Consider the following 16,897-nt stretch of genomic DNA (forward strand, 5'->3'; position numbering starts at 1 on the left):
AAGATGGCAGAGAGGGCATCCCTAAGGGGTTGACGCCCCCATTACCATCTTGGGTGATGGCAGACGTGTGCACAGTGCACTAGTGCACTGACATGGTAACGCAGGAGGTGGTGCAGATGGGCCTATTTAAGCCTGTGCTACCTGCATCAGGAGGGTATTCTGGGGAGTATGAAGACCCGGACCTGGGTCAGACTGGTGCCCAAGGACCCAGGCATGCCTGGTGCCAGCCCTAGATAAGAACACCATGTTTCATGAAAAGTGCAACTGAACTGGTTAAAAGTAATATGAATCTAAGTAAATTTGAACTAGCATGTCAATTCTTGGAACTTAAAAAGTGCCAGTGAGCTATGTAATCAAAAGACTTTGAAAAATAATGTATTAGTTTTCACTTCTTGTTATGTGCCTTCAAGTCGATTACAACTTATGGCGACCCTATGAATGAGTGACCTCCAAGAGCATCTGTCATGAACCACCCTGTTCAGATCTTTTAAGTTCAGGTCTGTGGCTTCCTTTATGGAATCAATCCATCTCTTGTTTGGCCTTCTTCTTTTTCTACTCCCTTCCATTTTCCCCAGCATTATGGTCTTAACTAGTGAATCCTGTCTTCTCATTATGTGTCCAAAGTATGATAATCTCAGTTTCATCATTTTAGCTTCTAGTGACAGTTCTGTTTAATTTGTTCTAACATCCAATTATTTGTCTTTTTTGCAGTCCATGGTATGCACAAAGCTCTCCTCCAACACCAAATTTCAAACGAGTTGATTTTTCTCTTATCTGCCTTTTTCACTGTCCAATTTTCACATCCATACATAGAAATCAGGAATACCATGGTCTGAATGATCCTGCCTTTAGTGTTCAGTGATACATCTTTGCATTTGAGGACCTTTTCTAGTTGTCTCATAGCTGCCCTCCCCAGTCCTAGCCTTCTTCTGATTTCTTGACTATTGTCTCCATTTTGGTTTATGACTGTGCCGAGGTATTCCTTGACAAGTTCAATGTCCTCATTGTCAACTTTAAAGTTACATAAATCTTCTGTTGTCACTCACAAAATGCTTGCTGAAGTGATGCTCATCATTTCTTGTCTGATCAATTTCAGTGTCATACTATGAACTGACCCATACAGTGCATTCAGAATCTTGTGTTCTAGAGACAAATAATGTCACTTCAGTAACAATTCAGAAGAATCATCGATCAATCAATCAATCAATCAATTATTAAATCTATAGCCCGTCCTGTGATGTCCCTGTATGTAGATATTACTGTAAATATGGTAAGTGCAGGTTTTGTAGGGTAAATGTGGTAAGTAGAGTGAGTGAGAGGGGGGAGTACATGGGCTAGAATGCTGGAGAATGCTGTATTGTGATTGGCTGAACGTCTGAGTGGCTGAAGGTATAAATGAGAGGATGACAGTTGAGAAAGAGCTCTGTTGGGTGGTCAGTTGGTCGTGGAGTTTGGGTTTTGGAGTTGGTTGTGGGTTGGATTATATTTGGCTGGTACTGAGGAAGATTTTATATGACTAGAAACATAAAGAGGAACACTATATATGAAACCATACGCTTGTTAAATATCCCATAAGTAATCTTGTTATTTCCTGGTGTTTATAAATAAATATTGTTCTTGGTTTACCAAAAGCCTGATCCTTGGCTGGGGCTTGCACAGACCAGAAGGGTGGGCAGGGCATATACCAAGGTTGGGAAACAGTATCAATGGTGGCAGCGGTGAAGAGATAGCGTAACATCATCAGGTATCCAGAGCAACCCAGGGCTGTATGCTTTATAGGCACAAAGATACAGGGGGGTTGTGGCCTGCAAGTGCACCCAGACACAAAGTAACAATAAGCCAGAAGGGGACTAAGGCAAAGTCCTAAGGCAATATTGTGAAACAGGGAGTGGCTGGTGGTGCTGCCTAGCGGTGGGATCTTGCGAGATCTGTACTAGAGCCAGTGAGAGAACAAATAAAACCCAGGATCCTGACTGGAGGGACCCAACAGGTGGTGGTCTGAGGTGGGATCCTCACACTCCCTTCCTCCCAAAAGGAGCCCAGGGCGGCACACACATTAACAATAAAACAATTAAAAACATTGAATTAAAAAAACACACCTAAAAACAATTCCAACTGGATCTTCCTGGTAGGCCACAAATTCTGTTCTGAAAGGACAAAATGTATATCCAAATTCATAATGGGGCAAGAAGTCACAAAGAACTTTATCTTAGATTGTTCCACATTTTCCATTTCTTTCCCTTCCTTTAGACATTATTCAAAGACCACATCTATGATGTCCAAGGAGAGTGGTTCCTGACTCAGCGTGTCTGGGGGGGCTACAGCAGATGCCAATGGTGCTTGACCAAGAATTTCTGATGAAGTACCATTCCATGTCTCTGGCGAGTGCACACACCAGGGTCAAGTCTTGCCACCCCATCATCCGTCCAAACAAAGGCTTCTGGCAACAGCTCATCCAATCACAGAATCAGAAGTGAGCTATGAGCTACCGGTTTCCTATCTTTTTTAAAAAATCTGTACAAATTATAATGTGTCATGCTCCCATTTCCTGGTATGGTGTGAAATTCAGAGTTTGTTGTAAACCCAGTTACTGCTAACAAGAATGTGTACCTGCATTCTACCACTCACACTAGAGCTAATAGCAGATTTATAGGGAAGATGATTTAGATCAAGAAAATGATGCAGGAGAAAAGAGTAGGAAAAAAATCTCCCTGCACCACTTCTGCAATCAAATTGGCAGTTAACAAATTTTAAGTTAACAAATAAAGAAGATCATGATCACAGATCTCCCACAATACATCTAGTTTGGCCTGATGTTTTCATTTGTGCTTTATTTCTTGAGTTACTGTTGATCTACTCCTATCCTCATCTGGGATGCCTTCACATTCTACAGAGCTGATTTGATTTCTGCAAGGACTGCTTGCTGTTTTCTCTATTCTTGTTCAATAGCACCAGTTCACAGTTTGTGTCAAAAAAGAAAGTCCACATTTTTTACATTTACTTCCTCTTTCACAAGCAATAGGAAGAGTGTTTATAAGGTTACTTTCATTTGGAAGAATAACCACTGTAGACATATGCTTTGTACTAATCTGCTTTTTAAAACCAGTTTCCATGTAACTTAGTATAGGAAAACCAAAGAGTACAAGGAGAAAAACAATAAACCATAGCACAGAAATTAATCATTTCCATTCTGATCATGATGCCAGCAGCACAGAACTCTTGTCTCCAGGCTGTGTGTTTTGCTTCAGCCTCACTTTTTCACTGATCACCAACTTGTTGCCTATCCCTACAAGCTGTATTTTTCACTTAGGCCTGTGTACCTTGGGAAGAAATGTGGGTTAGGTAATCCTAGGAATGCCACTGCCTTATATATTTTTGAGAATGTGAAGAAGAATCTTGTAATGAGCAAGGGACTATCTGCCTACAGTGAAATAAACAGAATTTGGTGGGTTATTGTGTCGGGGTGGGGAGCATGTCCATCTCCAGCTCTGACACAGCATAGTCAAGGGAAAAGGAAGGTGGAAGTTACTGCTTTTGGCACACACCCAAGCCCTCTTCCAGTGCTATAGTTCATGTGATTACAATATGATTACAATTGTGTGGACCAGAAGACTAGTGCCATACCTGTGGGCCTTGCCGCTGCAGCATCAGTGACCTGGACCCCACTGCTATCCACACACTAAAGCTGAAAGTCTGAAACAGGGAGTTTGTTGAACACGTGTAGCCTTCCCACCCAATTTAGAAGCCAGTATGATCAGGATTCTAAATCATGCAGGGAATCTACATGCAAATAGCAGGCTCCCCACATCAGAATTTCTGCCTCAAGACATGGATAGAGGAAGGATCCGGTCATTGGGGGTGTGATGGAAGGGGCTAAGCAAGAGATCGTGGCCCTGCTCTCCTCCTTATAGTATTGTAATCACATGAGGGGTTGAACACATGAATAGGGCTTCAAAAAGTGTGCATTGTATTCAGATATCCTCTTCCTTACCTCCCTCCATGACAACAGCAATCCTTATACTCTCATGTGAAAAGAAGCAGAAGAGATGGATTGAGCCACATGGATCAGCTCTGCCTCATCCAGGGTAGACACAGCTCCTACCTTTTCCACCTCACAGTTTCTAGCATTTCATTACACTGTTAACCAAAGCAGGTCACTATACAGGTAGGAGCAGCTCAGTTCTCATTATCTAGGGTCATTGGAATCATTGGAAGCAGGGGGTAACTTTTGTCTCTATTCTAGTTGGTTCATGGTATATGTACAGATGAGTGGGGTTTGACAGAGAAAAGCAAGGTAAAGTTTCTATGGTCTCTGCAGAGAGACAGGTAAGCTGGATGCTATCTCTGCTGCTTCTTGTAAATTGAGTGGGATTTGACAGAGAAAAGCAAGCCACCTTGATCTCCAGGGAGGGACAAGGGAGTCGGATGATATTTCTGCTTCCCCTTATATTTCCCTTGGATCCCAGGAAAGCACTCCCATCCAAGGCTGGAGGAAGCTGAAGGGGTGTGGTGGCAGCCTTTGGCATGACTGGCTTATCTAGACTGACAGCCATGGAAGCAAGTGGGTGAAAAGGTTTGTTGCCTTCCCTTCCATTACAGTAACAAGGCAGGCTTATGGGTCCTCAACTTCATTGCGTTATGATAGCGTGTGGTTGGGGCGGGAAACAATCCTGTATTGGAAATTATTAAGAAAGGGTTTGAAACAAAAACAAGTACTATATAATACTCATATAAATCCATGGTGCACCCACATTTAGAATAGTCAGACTCCCTCCTCCTGCCCCCCTTACATCTCAAAAGAGGCATTATGAAACTGGAGAGAGCACAGAGAAATGCAACTAAAATTATCACAAGGAGGGCAGCATCTTCCTTATACAGAAAAGCTGCATTTGGAACATTGTATTTAGAAAAAAACATGATCATGGGGGGAATATAATAGAGGGTTATAACATTATGAGTGGTGTAGAGAGAATCAAGAGTCATTATTCTTTGCCTCTCAAAACACTAGTTGGAGGCTTACAATGAAATTGATTAACAATAGTAATGTCAGCACAAACACAAGGAGTACTTCATATAATACAAAATAAACTAGTGGAATTCCTTGTCATGAAGTTGTGGTGACCACTCACTCATAGCCATGGTTCACATGACATGCAGCAAAGCCACACTGTGGCTTAGAGATACCATGTGAGTGTGTGGACTGCTGGAGCGGAGTTCACCACTGCTTTGCTCCTTCCTGGTCCTTTTTACTGCTGCTACTCTTTGAGCTAAGACAAGGTTTGGCTTAGTGTATTGTCCAAACTGGGCTTCATGGTTACATTCTCTTCTCACTAATCACAAGCTATAACTAAGAACAAACCTGTTACAGGTCATCGTTAGTGAGGAGACAGCTTGACCACAAGCCCCAGCTCAGATGATACACTAAGCCAAACCTTGGCTTAGTATAGCACAGTGCAGCAGCAAAATGGACCAAGGTGGAGGAAAGCAGCTACATGCTCCTTTGGCTTAGCACAGGAGTGGGGATTTGGATCAGGCTGGTGAGCTGAATTGTTATCTCCCCCAGCCTTACACAACCAAGGTTGACAGATGGGCAGGGCCACCCACCTGTCAAGCACATGATGTCACAGTGACATGAGGTGACCCATTTTTAAAAATCAAACCAAGCAAGCAAAGGCACAGCCTGTAAAGCACTGACTATCAGCTTTTATCAGGTCTTGTGAGGCACTGTGCACAGAGCCTGCAAAGCCTCAAAGATCAGTTGATTATTACTGCTTTGCAGAGTACTCTTCACTGGGCTTCTCAAGACCCAATGATCAGCTCATTGTCGGTCCTTGAGAAGATCTGTTCACAGCACTTTGCACAGGCTTTTGCAGGCATCACTGATCTGTTGATTGATTGTACCTACAAACCTCCTTTCATCACAGATGCATCTTTACCTGTCCCACATATGGGGCAGATGTTCATTGCTAGTGAACTCCCCAGGGGCATTTGGCTGTGAACTACTGTTGTCAGACTGCTGAACTAAATGGCTTTTGATCCAATATATCAATACAACTCTTGTTCTTATGAGCAAAGATAGGAGTCTTCACAAAAATGGCAATGAATTCAACATAAGCAGATAAAATAGACCTGTTACTGTTCTCTTGAGATTTAAGTGACCATAGTAAAATACATGTGCAGTCCAATCATATGCATGCTGTCAAAAATATATCTTATTGAGGTTAATGGGAAGGAAGGATTACACAGGACTGAAACACTTTATATTTTTAATACTAATCAACCATCATCCATTTGTTACTTACACACCAATTTTGCCAGTGCTGCATGGGATCAGTACACACCCCACTATCTCCTCACTTTTCATCCAAAAACCTAATTTGGGAAGAATTGTAGTTCAGTGGTACAGCATCTGCTATGCATGAAGAAGTTCTGGTTCAGTCTCTGGAATCTCTAGGCAGGACTGGGAATGTCCTCTGTCTGAAAACCTGAAGAAACTGCTACCAGACAGTGTAAATAAAATACTGAGCTAGATGGACTATTGGTCTGATTCAGTATAAGGCAGTTTCATATGTTCCTGTGAGTTGGCTTATTGATATAGAGATGGGGAGGCTATTTCACAGCAGCTTGGCAGATTAGGCAAGAATCAGAGAAGATAACAGAAAGGTCTGATAGTTCAAGAGTGGAAATGAAGAAAACTAGCAGTAATGCTGCTGTTGTTAAACATTCCCTCCTTACTCCAAGTAGTTTAGGAATGCATAGTTCCTGATACCCCTTTTAGCCTCACAATAATCCTGTAAGATGGTTAGACTGAAAAACAATGACTAGGCCAAGGTGAGTTTCATGGCTGAGTGGTGATTTGTAACCAAATCTCCCCAGTCCTAGTCTGTTACTTTGACTAAATTCTATTGCACCTGTCAGGTCACATATTTTTATGGGATTATAGATATAGATTCACACATGTAAATAAAAACATGCATTTCATATAGAATTCACATGTATTATTCTATTCTGCATGCTAGTGATTTCATACCCAAATGCAACACAAAATGGATTATATATTTTACTTCCAGAACCCTCACAAGCTTACACCAGAAAACTAAGCTCATTGGGGAATAGTGAGGGTACTTCTGCATTTTCATATTGGTTTCCTAGCACTATGCCCATTCCTATTACTTTCACTAAAACTAAGACAACTAAATTTGCTATATAATATTTAAAAAATCACCATTACTGACTTTTGAAGAAGAATTTAATATATGTATGTACATATTAAGCTACATCCCAAAATATAATAGTTACCATAGTTTTCAAATTTATAAAAGGACATCCAGAGATTATTTTGTGGACATAATTTAGCCATGTAATGAAGAATTTTTCTTAGTTACAAAAATCTATTTAAACTATAGAAAAAATTACCAGTTGACAAGCCATGTCAATGTTTAGAAGAGTTCTGGAGAACTGAACAAAGATGAAATAAGGTCAAAGTACAAAGCACAGCCAAAGTGAAGTTATTATTCTTAATAAATTCATAGAATTTTAGGATAAATGTATAATTTTTACACAGAGGGTACACAATACAGAGTAGCTATTCCCTAATGCTTTTTTTTTTTAGCTAAAAAACAGTACACAGACATTCGCTACTCCGGCCATGAGGACTGATTTTCTAACTCACATTAATGACTAAGAACTCAGAAACAGAGCCTACAAATACACTAGTTGCTTTAAAAGCAGCCAGACTATTTTCTCTGGCTGTGTTTTGAAACAACTCTGCCCACAAGTGGACACATCTCCTTTCTCCACTGCTGATTAGGACCACCCACAACAAAGTGCTGGGCCAATCACTGTAGCTGCCTGAGCTTATAGCAAAGCATTTTCATTGGATACACCTGGAGTGGCAATAGGGTTGATGGCCAATCAGTCTTGAAGTCTATGCAAAGCTGACTTCAAGGTAAACTGCACTGGAGCTCCAATGTCTGAGGTTTTGGAGTAAAAAAAGGGCAGAGTTTGACTACTGTTGTGTGTCTGCATGTTCAGAAAATGGAGGTGGAGGTACATTGAAGCTGGCACAAGTGTGTCTTGATCCAATTAGTAAGCTGCTTTGTACCATGGATAGCAGCTCTCCAGAGTTTCAGACAGGGGACTTTCCCATCCCTAACTGGAGATGCCAGAAATTGAACCTGGAATTCTATCATTGATCTATTGTAGAATAAAAATGTGAACTTTCAATAACATTTTTACAATTATATTGCTGTGCTTTGGGTGTTGCTGACAATTGTGGCATGTGAACCATCTTGTACGCTGCTGTTTTCTTAATATATATTACACAAAGTTCATAGCTCTTTAAAGCTATCGCTGCAAGTTAAAGAGAAGCATTTATAATAATCTTACAAGCTTTCAAACTTTCACAAAGTTATGTAAAAATGAGTAAGGCTAGCAGTCCAATTCTAAACATTCATGCATATTGTCAAAGATATAGGAGCTGTTCATAACATTATTTATGGAGTTTCAGTCACTAGACACTTACACTAAGTAACAGTAGTGCTATATGTTGCTATTTGATTGTACCAACTATTAAAATTTTATTGTTGGCAGCCATTTGGCATGTTTCTCTGTCTAGCACTTTTAAGTAAAGCCTCTGGATTAGGCATAACTTCACTGTTCTCATGAACTGCAGCTTGGGTTTAATTAAAGTGAACAGATGACAAAAACAGCAACAATGGGAAGAGTTAGCAGAGGTATATTGTTCATTGAGCTGTGCATATAAATACTCCACTGTGTGTTGTCCCACTGTAGACCTAAAATGGCTGTATTGCAAGATGTTGTTGCCTGGTGACCAAGAGTGCATCTCCCACACCACAGAGGGATGTGAACACTGGGAAACTGATTTGCTCCTTTTGCTCTCCAGAAGACTGAGATACTGGAATAAATTAAATCAGCATTCAACAAGCTAAATATTTCCTTTCTCTGCATGCTGTTTAAATTGAATGAGGCCCTGAGAGCCTGGGATGTTCACCAAGCATGCAACAGCAAAACAAGATGAAATATATGTCCAGGCCTTTGAATTTCATTCACTTCCCATGCCATTTAATAAACAGGCTAGGGTACTGCTACTATAAACCTGCAAGTGATCTTTGCTTCAATGAAGTCTGTATTATTTGTCTGGTCTGTTCCAGTGCAAACTCCCACCTGCTATCAGTCTCTCTTTCTTTCATTAGAATCAAGTAGTTAATTAGCCCCAGCCTGTCCTCTCCCCTTTTCTCTTTCCCTTTAATGCAGCAGTAATGATGTCTAATTACCAGCAGCAGTGGATTACAGAACCTTCAGGAGCAAATATCTCTGCCTGACAGCAAAGCTAAGCAACAAACCTTAAAGCTTCAAGGAGAGAATAATTCTGGACAATGAAGATGGTTTGTTTATTAATTTTTCATCAAGCTAATAGCTTTGGTGTTAAAAAATTTATTTGGTGCATCTTATTAATTCTGTACTGACCAAAACTATCAATAGTGGTTAATTTTAAATTGAAATGCCTTTTGCCTACAATGACTTTTCAAGTGGTGGGAAAAGTTTTGGATTATATAGGTATGGAAGTTACTGTCTATGCACTGTATCAACAGATATATATGTGACAACATTGTCAGATGTATGTAGTAATAAGGCAGAAGAATTTAACAAGGAGGGAGTATAAGTGATTAAACTCTTCTATGGTCACTGTAGATTTCTCAGGATGAATGAGATGCTAAGAAGTAGAATGAAGCATCTGCCCATGGTGTCAGTGAGTAAAGTTGGATGACTTCACATATGTTTTAATCTCAAGGGAAAATTAATATCCCTTTCAAAGTAAGCCATTGATATGTATACAGTATTCCCAGTGCTTGAGGTAGGATGCCATCCCACATCTTTTAAGGCTGTCCTAAAAAATATCCCACTTCTTTCCAGTGGATGTTACTAAGTCTGGCATAATTTGAAATGAATTGTTTCATTCTTAGTACACTACTGAGTACACTTTAGAGAAAGTCTGAAGTTGTCCTTAATGAATTGCTACATCCTTGTGATGGCAGGTATGAAGTTTGAGGTGTTCATGATTCAGTAACATCTGTTTCAAGTGTAAGCTATGGAACAGATTTAGGAAACAAAATATTTACAAACACACCTGAAAGTTTTATCTATGCAAGGAATGATATTATTTAGAATAGAATAGTGCATATTGGGCACAGTTCAGTGCACAGACATGCATGATCACATGCCTACCTGCATTGGATTTTGGCCATTTAATGTAGTATAGAGATATGATGGACTTCTTATGGTTATAAGTTATGGTTATAATGTTCTTATAGTCACAGGCTATGATCTGAAGGCACATAAGGCCAGCTTCCTGCTGAAGCTAAGCACAGTCAGGTCTGGTCAATACCTGGATGGGAGACTGACTAGAACCATATGTAAGCTGAAAAGAAAGGTGGGGTAATAAATGTAATAAATAAATAAATAAAACAGTAAATTATATCATGATTTTCATCATCATTACTCTGGTACGGTACTGATCGTTTCCAATATTGTGGCTGCAACCCTATGCACATTTACCTGGGAGGAAGTTTCATTGAACTCTAAGTAGAAATACATAGGATTGTTCTGTAAGTGTTTATTACAAACAGATGTGTAAATATGTACCATATTTGTGGTGCTTTTCTAATTCAAGCAGATAAACACTTAGGTGAAATCATGTTTAGCAGGTGCATATATCAAGAATGATTCGGGGCACAAAAATATTACAGAGACTGAAAGAGTGGGAATATGTAAGCCCTTTTAGAAACAGTACAGATAATGGACTTAGTTAATGTTAACATATATAACTTGTACAGTGCAATCCTGTATATGTCTGTTCAGAAGTAAGCCTCATTAAATTCAATGGTACTTACTCCCAGGTATAGGATTACATCCTTAAAATCCCAGAATAGTACTTTACCTTGTGAAAAGGAATCTGTTTTTCCTAAGATTATCAGTAAATTGCATCTTCTTCCAAAAAGAGAGGTTTACCTGTAGTTTTGGCTGTACAGTAGCAAGAAAGATGCCATGAGAGAGAAAATATACTTCCCACAAATCTTTAAAAACACTATTCCAGTTAATCAGCATTAATTAATTAATCGGCAGAGATACCAAATTACATTTTAGCTGGACTTTTCTTTAAATTTGGTTGTGCTTTTACTTATGGAATTAAGTACTTGAACTAGAATAAAAATTATGGATAGAGGTTTATAGCAGATGTAATCCACTATTGAAATAAATTGGTTAACACAGGAGCAGTGCTTAGTGGAGTGTCCAAAATACACAAAACTTTCACAAAGTAATATGCCATATTCCAGTAGATAGTTGAAACCCTAAAATAACAAATGAAGGATTCCTCATTACTTTAAGCCAGTTATTTAAGTTTGCTTTATATCTATACTGTCTTTCAATAACCATATACACAGACATATAAAAGTACACATCTTGGTTTGTTGTTACTAAATCAAAAATACATGGACTCCTAGCACTCCCCTCTACAGCTACATTTTAAATACTTCCTACAAAAACTTCTTTCACTGAGTCATTCACAAGTCAGAACATTTTTTTAGTCCAACCTGAAATTACCCTGACAACAAAAATGTGTTTCATCAAATGCAAAGGTAAGATTTTGTTATTGCACACACTTCCACAAACCAGAGCCAAAGGTAAAACTTGGAAAGCAAGAAATACTAAAGGAAGGAGAGGAAAATGCAAACCTACTTGTAACCAACAGTTCCCATCTTCTGAACCAGGAAATTCTGTAGCCCCTGTCACTGCCGCCACCACCACAACCCAACATAATAGCACTTCTGCTGTGAGAGCTACAGCTAGCTTTACAGCCTCCAGCCTCTGGAAGCCTCCCAATACTTCTGGGCTGGCATCAACTGAGACTTCAACAAGCTCAAAGAGGGGGAGACGGGGAGAGAGAGACCAATCCCCCCATTTGGTCATGTGCACGCCTATGGCTCTTTTGTTGATTATCCTGCCCTCCGCTTTCTGCAGTCAACCAGACATATCCCTGCGGCTGAAAGGATGTGCTCTAACAATGAAGAAAAAGAACCAGATATCCCGGGAAACCCTCAAATCAACGACCTCTTGGCTTTGTGCCAATAAGGATCCACTGACTGTGCTTCTATCGATCGAAAACGGTCTAGTATGGCTAGCGCGTAGCTGTAGGACACATCACAGATCCTCCCCACCCTCAAGTCCCCTTTCAGCCCAGGCGAGGAAACGAAAGGTTCCACCCCCACCCCCCAGCAGCAACAGCAACAACAAAAAAGAAAGCAGGGAGAGGGACGAGGGGGATCTCGTACAGGGTGTGTTTTGTGCGTTTGCGTGTCGGAAAAGGGAAGGGAGGCTCACAAAGCCCTGAGCAGCGGAGAAAGTGCCAGGCAAATGCAACATTGGCAGCGGAGTGGTGGAGGGGCGAGCGATTCGAAAGAGGCGGAGGGAGCGCGAGCAGCCTGAGCCAACTAGGGGGTGGAGGAGGCAGTTATGTGGCGGCGGCGGCAGCTGCTGCTGCTCGCCACTCGTCCTCCCCGATGTGGCTACATAACAAGGCAGACAATTTCTCTACTAACCGTGGTCTTGACTGGCACGTAGAGCACTTGCTTTCCGCCGCCGCCGCCACCAGCAGCGCCGCTGCCGCTGACCTCGTCCGGATTGCCGAGCTGGAAGCCTTTGGATTTGACCCAGAATTTAAATTTGGCATTATCCGTGGAGCTCGTCTCGGAGCCGTTCAGGAGCTGCACAATCCGCTCATATTTTTTGCGGGTCACCGTCTTGGTTTTCCCCGAGTCCCCGTAAGTCCTGAGGCACCAGTCCTGAAACTGACGGTACATGTCCCGGTCGCCGCTCTCCATAATCCCCCTGCGACACACACACACGCGCACACCCAAAGCGGACCTCGGGACGGATCTCCCACACCTCCGGGGCACCTGTTCACCCCGGGCTCATGGATAAGGAAGCCTCCACCACCACCAAGATCCGAGGAGGAGGAGGTCCCGCGGTAATCACACCCCAGAGGAGGCTTTGGGGTGGTGGTGGAGGGGTTCCCCCCCTTCTCTGCTGGTGGAGCGATCGGGGTGGATGAGGGGCTTCGCGATCAATTCAAGAGTGGCTCACCACTAGTCCTGATCATTTTTCAACTTGACCCCCCCCTCCACTTCCCACATCAACCAGGCGAACAGGTCTGGCGGGGCTTGCCTTCCCTTCTCTTTCAACGGTACGTGATCTGTCCCTTTAATATTGTGCCAAGCAGGACTATCCCAGCGTCTCCAGCAACGTCTCTCCCTCCGAGGGTTGTGTCTCTATGGCACTGTAGACAGAGCCCCCAGCTTCTCGAAGAAAAAAGGAAAGGGAGAGAAATTAAAATATCATGGAGTCGGATTCTTCTCTCCTGGGCATCAGCTTCAGCCTGGATGGTGCAGGTTGGACGGGGGGGGCAGAGAGAAAAGCCCACCCTCCACCCCAGCCAGCCAACCCTCGGCTGCCTTCCTGCGTCTGTCCTGGAGGACCCTGCTTCTCCCAGAAGCAGCCTCTCTGTGCAGGATGGAGGAAAACGCTGAAGGGCAAACTGGTCTCTCCTCTCCCTTTTATTCCATCTTAGATTTCCATGCTTTGGGTCTGAAGAAGCTTGTTGGTGGGATAGAAAGTTCTTTCCTGACTAACAAATCCAAGGTGCATCAGGGAGAGACATCTCGACATATCATTTCAATCCTGCTCGCAGAATTTTTTTTTTTAAACTGATTTTTTTATTTTAAAAAAACCTTACTTAAGATATAAAATTAGGCTTGGGACGAAAGGAGGGCGAGCTCAGTCCCAGGAGGATGTTGGCCATCGGATCGCGGCCGTCGGTCGGGTTGCGCATGTAATAACGGTGCTCGCCCACGTAGGACTCGTCCAGCCTGGGGTATTTTGTGGTCTCCACCGGCTGCAATACATTCGAGGAAGTTTGGCGTCCGGATGCTTGAGCAACAACCAGCGCCACCCGTTCACTCGCCGCTGCTGCCGCCCCCTCCCTGCTCCAAGCAGTCCTGATTATTGTCCCTCCCTCGGCCACAGTTTCAGTTCCCACTTGAAATCTCCGTCTTTGGGCCACACCACCGAGACCTCCCCCCTCCTCCTTCTCCACGGGAACCAAATTGCTAGTGCCTCTCGACGACCCTCCAAGCAGGTAAAGGCAGGCGGCAGCTGCTCCATCCGACACCTATTCGCAGCCCGGGAAAGGGAGTTCCCGTCCTTCTCCTCCACCACCGCCGCCGCCACCTCCTCCTCTCTGCCGTGCGAGCCTAGACACACTCCCACACCGTCTCTCTCTGTGTGTCTTCTCGCTCATGGCTCCTGGACCCGTCCAGTCCTGGCTTCTCTCTCTGGTCGCCGCACACCAATCCCAGCTCCCTCTCTCAGACCCTCCTATGGCTCGTAGGGGATAAGGGGAAGGCACATAATGGCTTTTCCTCCCCTACCTCCTCCCCTCTCCGTGTCTCTCCCTTCATCCGAAAGCCACCGTGAGGTAAATGAATGGCCCGCTCGGCACCTTGCGCGCGCCGCACCTTAGTCTTGTCCCAAGCAGGCACTTGCAAAATGGACAGTGCCGCCCGCCTCTCTCGCCTCCCTCCTCCGCCCGCCCCCCGCTCGCTCGCCCTGCCTCCCTCCCCCCCCACCTCCCTCTCTGCCAGCCGCTCTCTCTGTTCAGCGGCTCTACTGGAAGGTCTCGCGGCGCAGGAACCGGGACTGACAGCCGGCAGCGCAAGCGGAGCGCGAGCAAAGCTCCTCACTAAACCCCTCTCTCCTTTCTCGCCCCCCTCCCCACTCGTCGCCCGCCCTCCGCTGATTGGCCAGCGGGACAAAAGTTTCTGTGGAGACGGCTGAGCGGCAACGTGACGGACAGAATTGTCCCATTTAGGGATGCCGGGCAGTGCGCATGCTGCAGGCGGGCGCCTGCAGGTTAGAGAGCGCCGCGCAGGCGGGGCTGGCCCGAGCAGCGGGCGGCAAGGTGGTGCAGGGGAGGCAAGAGGAGGCGGCAGCTCCACATCCTCTCAGCCGCCGCCAGGTGGGGGGAAGGGGGAGGGGCGTGCGAGGGGATCGTTTCCATGGAGACTTCTCCTGGTCTAGCCTAGCCTTTCTCTCTCTTTCTCTTTCCCAAGTCCCCGCATCCTCCACCTCCCTCCCATCAGATCAGCTGACACATCATTAGATTAGGACCTAATTATTATTTATTGGAGCAACAAATGAACGAGAGGACCAGCTGCAGGAGGCTGTGCGGGGGGGGAAGTGAAGGCGGGGCGGTTTCCTTCCCCCCGCCTGGAGTCCGATGAGCGAAGAGTCCCGAGTGGATTCTCGGCAACTTGCAGGGCTCTAGGCACCCATGACTGACCGCCGCCGTAGCAACCTGCAAACCCTCCTCCCCGCTGCTCCTCCTCCTCCAACCTCTTCCTTGCGACTTTTGTTGTCGTTGTTGACTTAGAGGGGGACCCACGTGATGGATCTAACAAGAATCTGGCCCCGTGAACTTCGCTTTGGCCTACGGGCATGGAGGGCTGCCACCGCTGCATTGTACCGCCAACGCGTCCTTCCTCTTGCCGCTAGCGGTTACCTTCACCAAGCAAAGCACGTGGACCGCTCCTGCCTTCAAATGGACTAATGCTTTCCTTCTCTTCAGTCACCCATCCCAAGAGCCAGTGCAGAATTGTTTCTGACAGTGCCATAAAATGCCATTGTGTGTGTGTCTCTGTGTGTGATTAGGATGTTTCTCTTGTACTATAAGGATATTACTCATCAGTTAGTAGGGGGAGTGAACTCCAGTGAGAGTTCAGTTTCTGCCTTTCTCATAAGACAGTTTAGAATTTTAATTCTTGCACTAGTATGGAGCTTCCATGTGCAGCACAAGGCTATGGATATTTTCTCCTACGTAAATTCTATTGACTTCAATGGGATGCAGTTCTAAGAGCTTTGCATCCTTCTTGGCTAAGAAGAAAATTAATTCACAATTTTCGTAGGGGAGAAGAAGTGAACCAAAGCTACTCAATAAGGATGTGGAAAAACCTATAACTCAAAATACTTTCGAGTTGTGTGAGATAAATCACAAATAAATTTGTTAGCCCTTAAGATGCCACAAGACTCTTTGTTGCTTGTATAGAATAACATGTTTTCTTCAGTTTTGTGATTGTCAATTGTTTTACATTGTTTTTAAGGATGCATTTTAAATTGTTGTAAGCCTTCCTGGGACCTCAGGGTGAAGGGCAGGTAACAAATTAACATAATAATAATGGTTTGGTGACCAGTTTGGTGCACCTGGTTAGGTTTATGTGGGAAAACATAAATATTAGATGCTGATTTCCATATTTATTTATTGAAAATATTTATACTAGAGTGGGCAACATTTTTTCTGTTGAAGACCACTGTCAGGGCCTGCAGTCTAGCAGTTTGTGGGACCAGAGCCAAAATGGATGTGGCCATTCCTTTCTCTTTCTGTCACCTCCTTTTCTTTCCCTTTCTGATCCCCCCTATCTCTCATACCCCTTTCTTTTTCTCCCTCCCTTCCAGTTAGCTGCCAGGGGAGGGACAGATCCCTCTTGCCAGAGGTCTGAACTGGTTTGCTGAGGGTTTTCCCCCTCTCCTCCTTCCATCACTCCATCTGCTTTAGCTTCCTTCCCTGTTTTCCCCTCCCACCCTCCTCTTTTTTCCTACTAGGCTCCCCCCACCCACAAAAAATTAGGACTCGGACTGCAGATGGCCCACCCCTGATCTATATATTCCTTGTCCTTCAAAAAAGAATCCTGTGGCAGCCTACAATAAAAATGTAAAACAATCATAGCTAAAGACAAAGAAAAACAACAATATAATCAGCATAAGA

At 43.8% G+C, this 16,897-nt stretch overlaps 1 protein-coding gene across 5 annotated transcripts in view; it reads right to left on the minus strand.

Moving 5' to 3' along the window:
- Positions 1-12,902, minus strand: part of NOL4 (nucleolar protein 4) — a 243,519-nt gene extending 230,617 nt beyond the window's left edge. For all 5 annotated transcript variants that reach the window (XM_061599913.1, XM_061599822.1, XM_061599651.1 and 2 more), the window contains exon 1: positions 12,621-12,902. In XM_061599913.1, the coding sequence (XP_061455897.1) occupies positions 12,621-12,902 (282 nt within the window). The remainder of the gene's footprint in view (positions 1-12,620) is intronic.
- Between the last annotated feature and the right edge of the window lie 3,995 nt (positions 12,903-16,897).

Source organism: Rhineura floridana, chromosome 1, assembly GCF_030035675.1.
Source record: "Rhineura floridana isolate rRhiFlo1 chromosome 1, rRhiFlo1.hap2, whole genome shotgun sequence".
Lineage (NCBI taxonomy): Eukaryota > Metazoa > Chordata > Lepidosauria > Squamata > Rhineuridae > Rhineura > Rhineura floridana.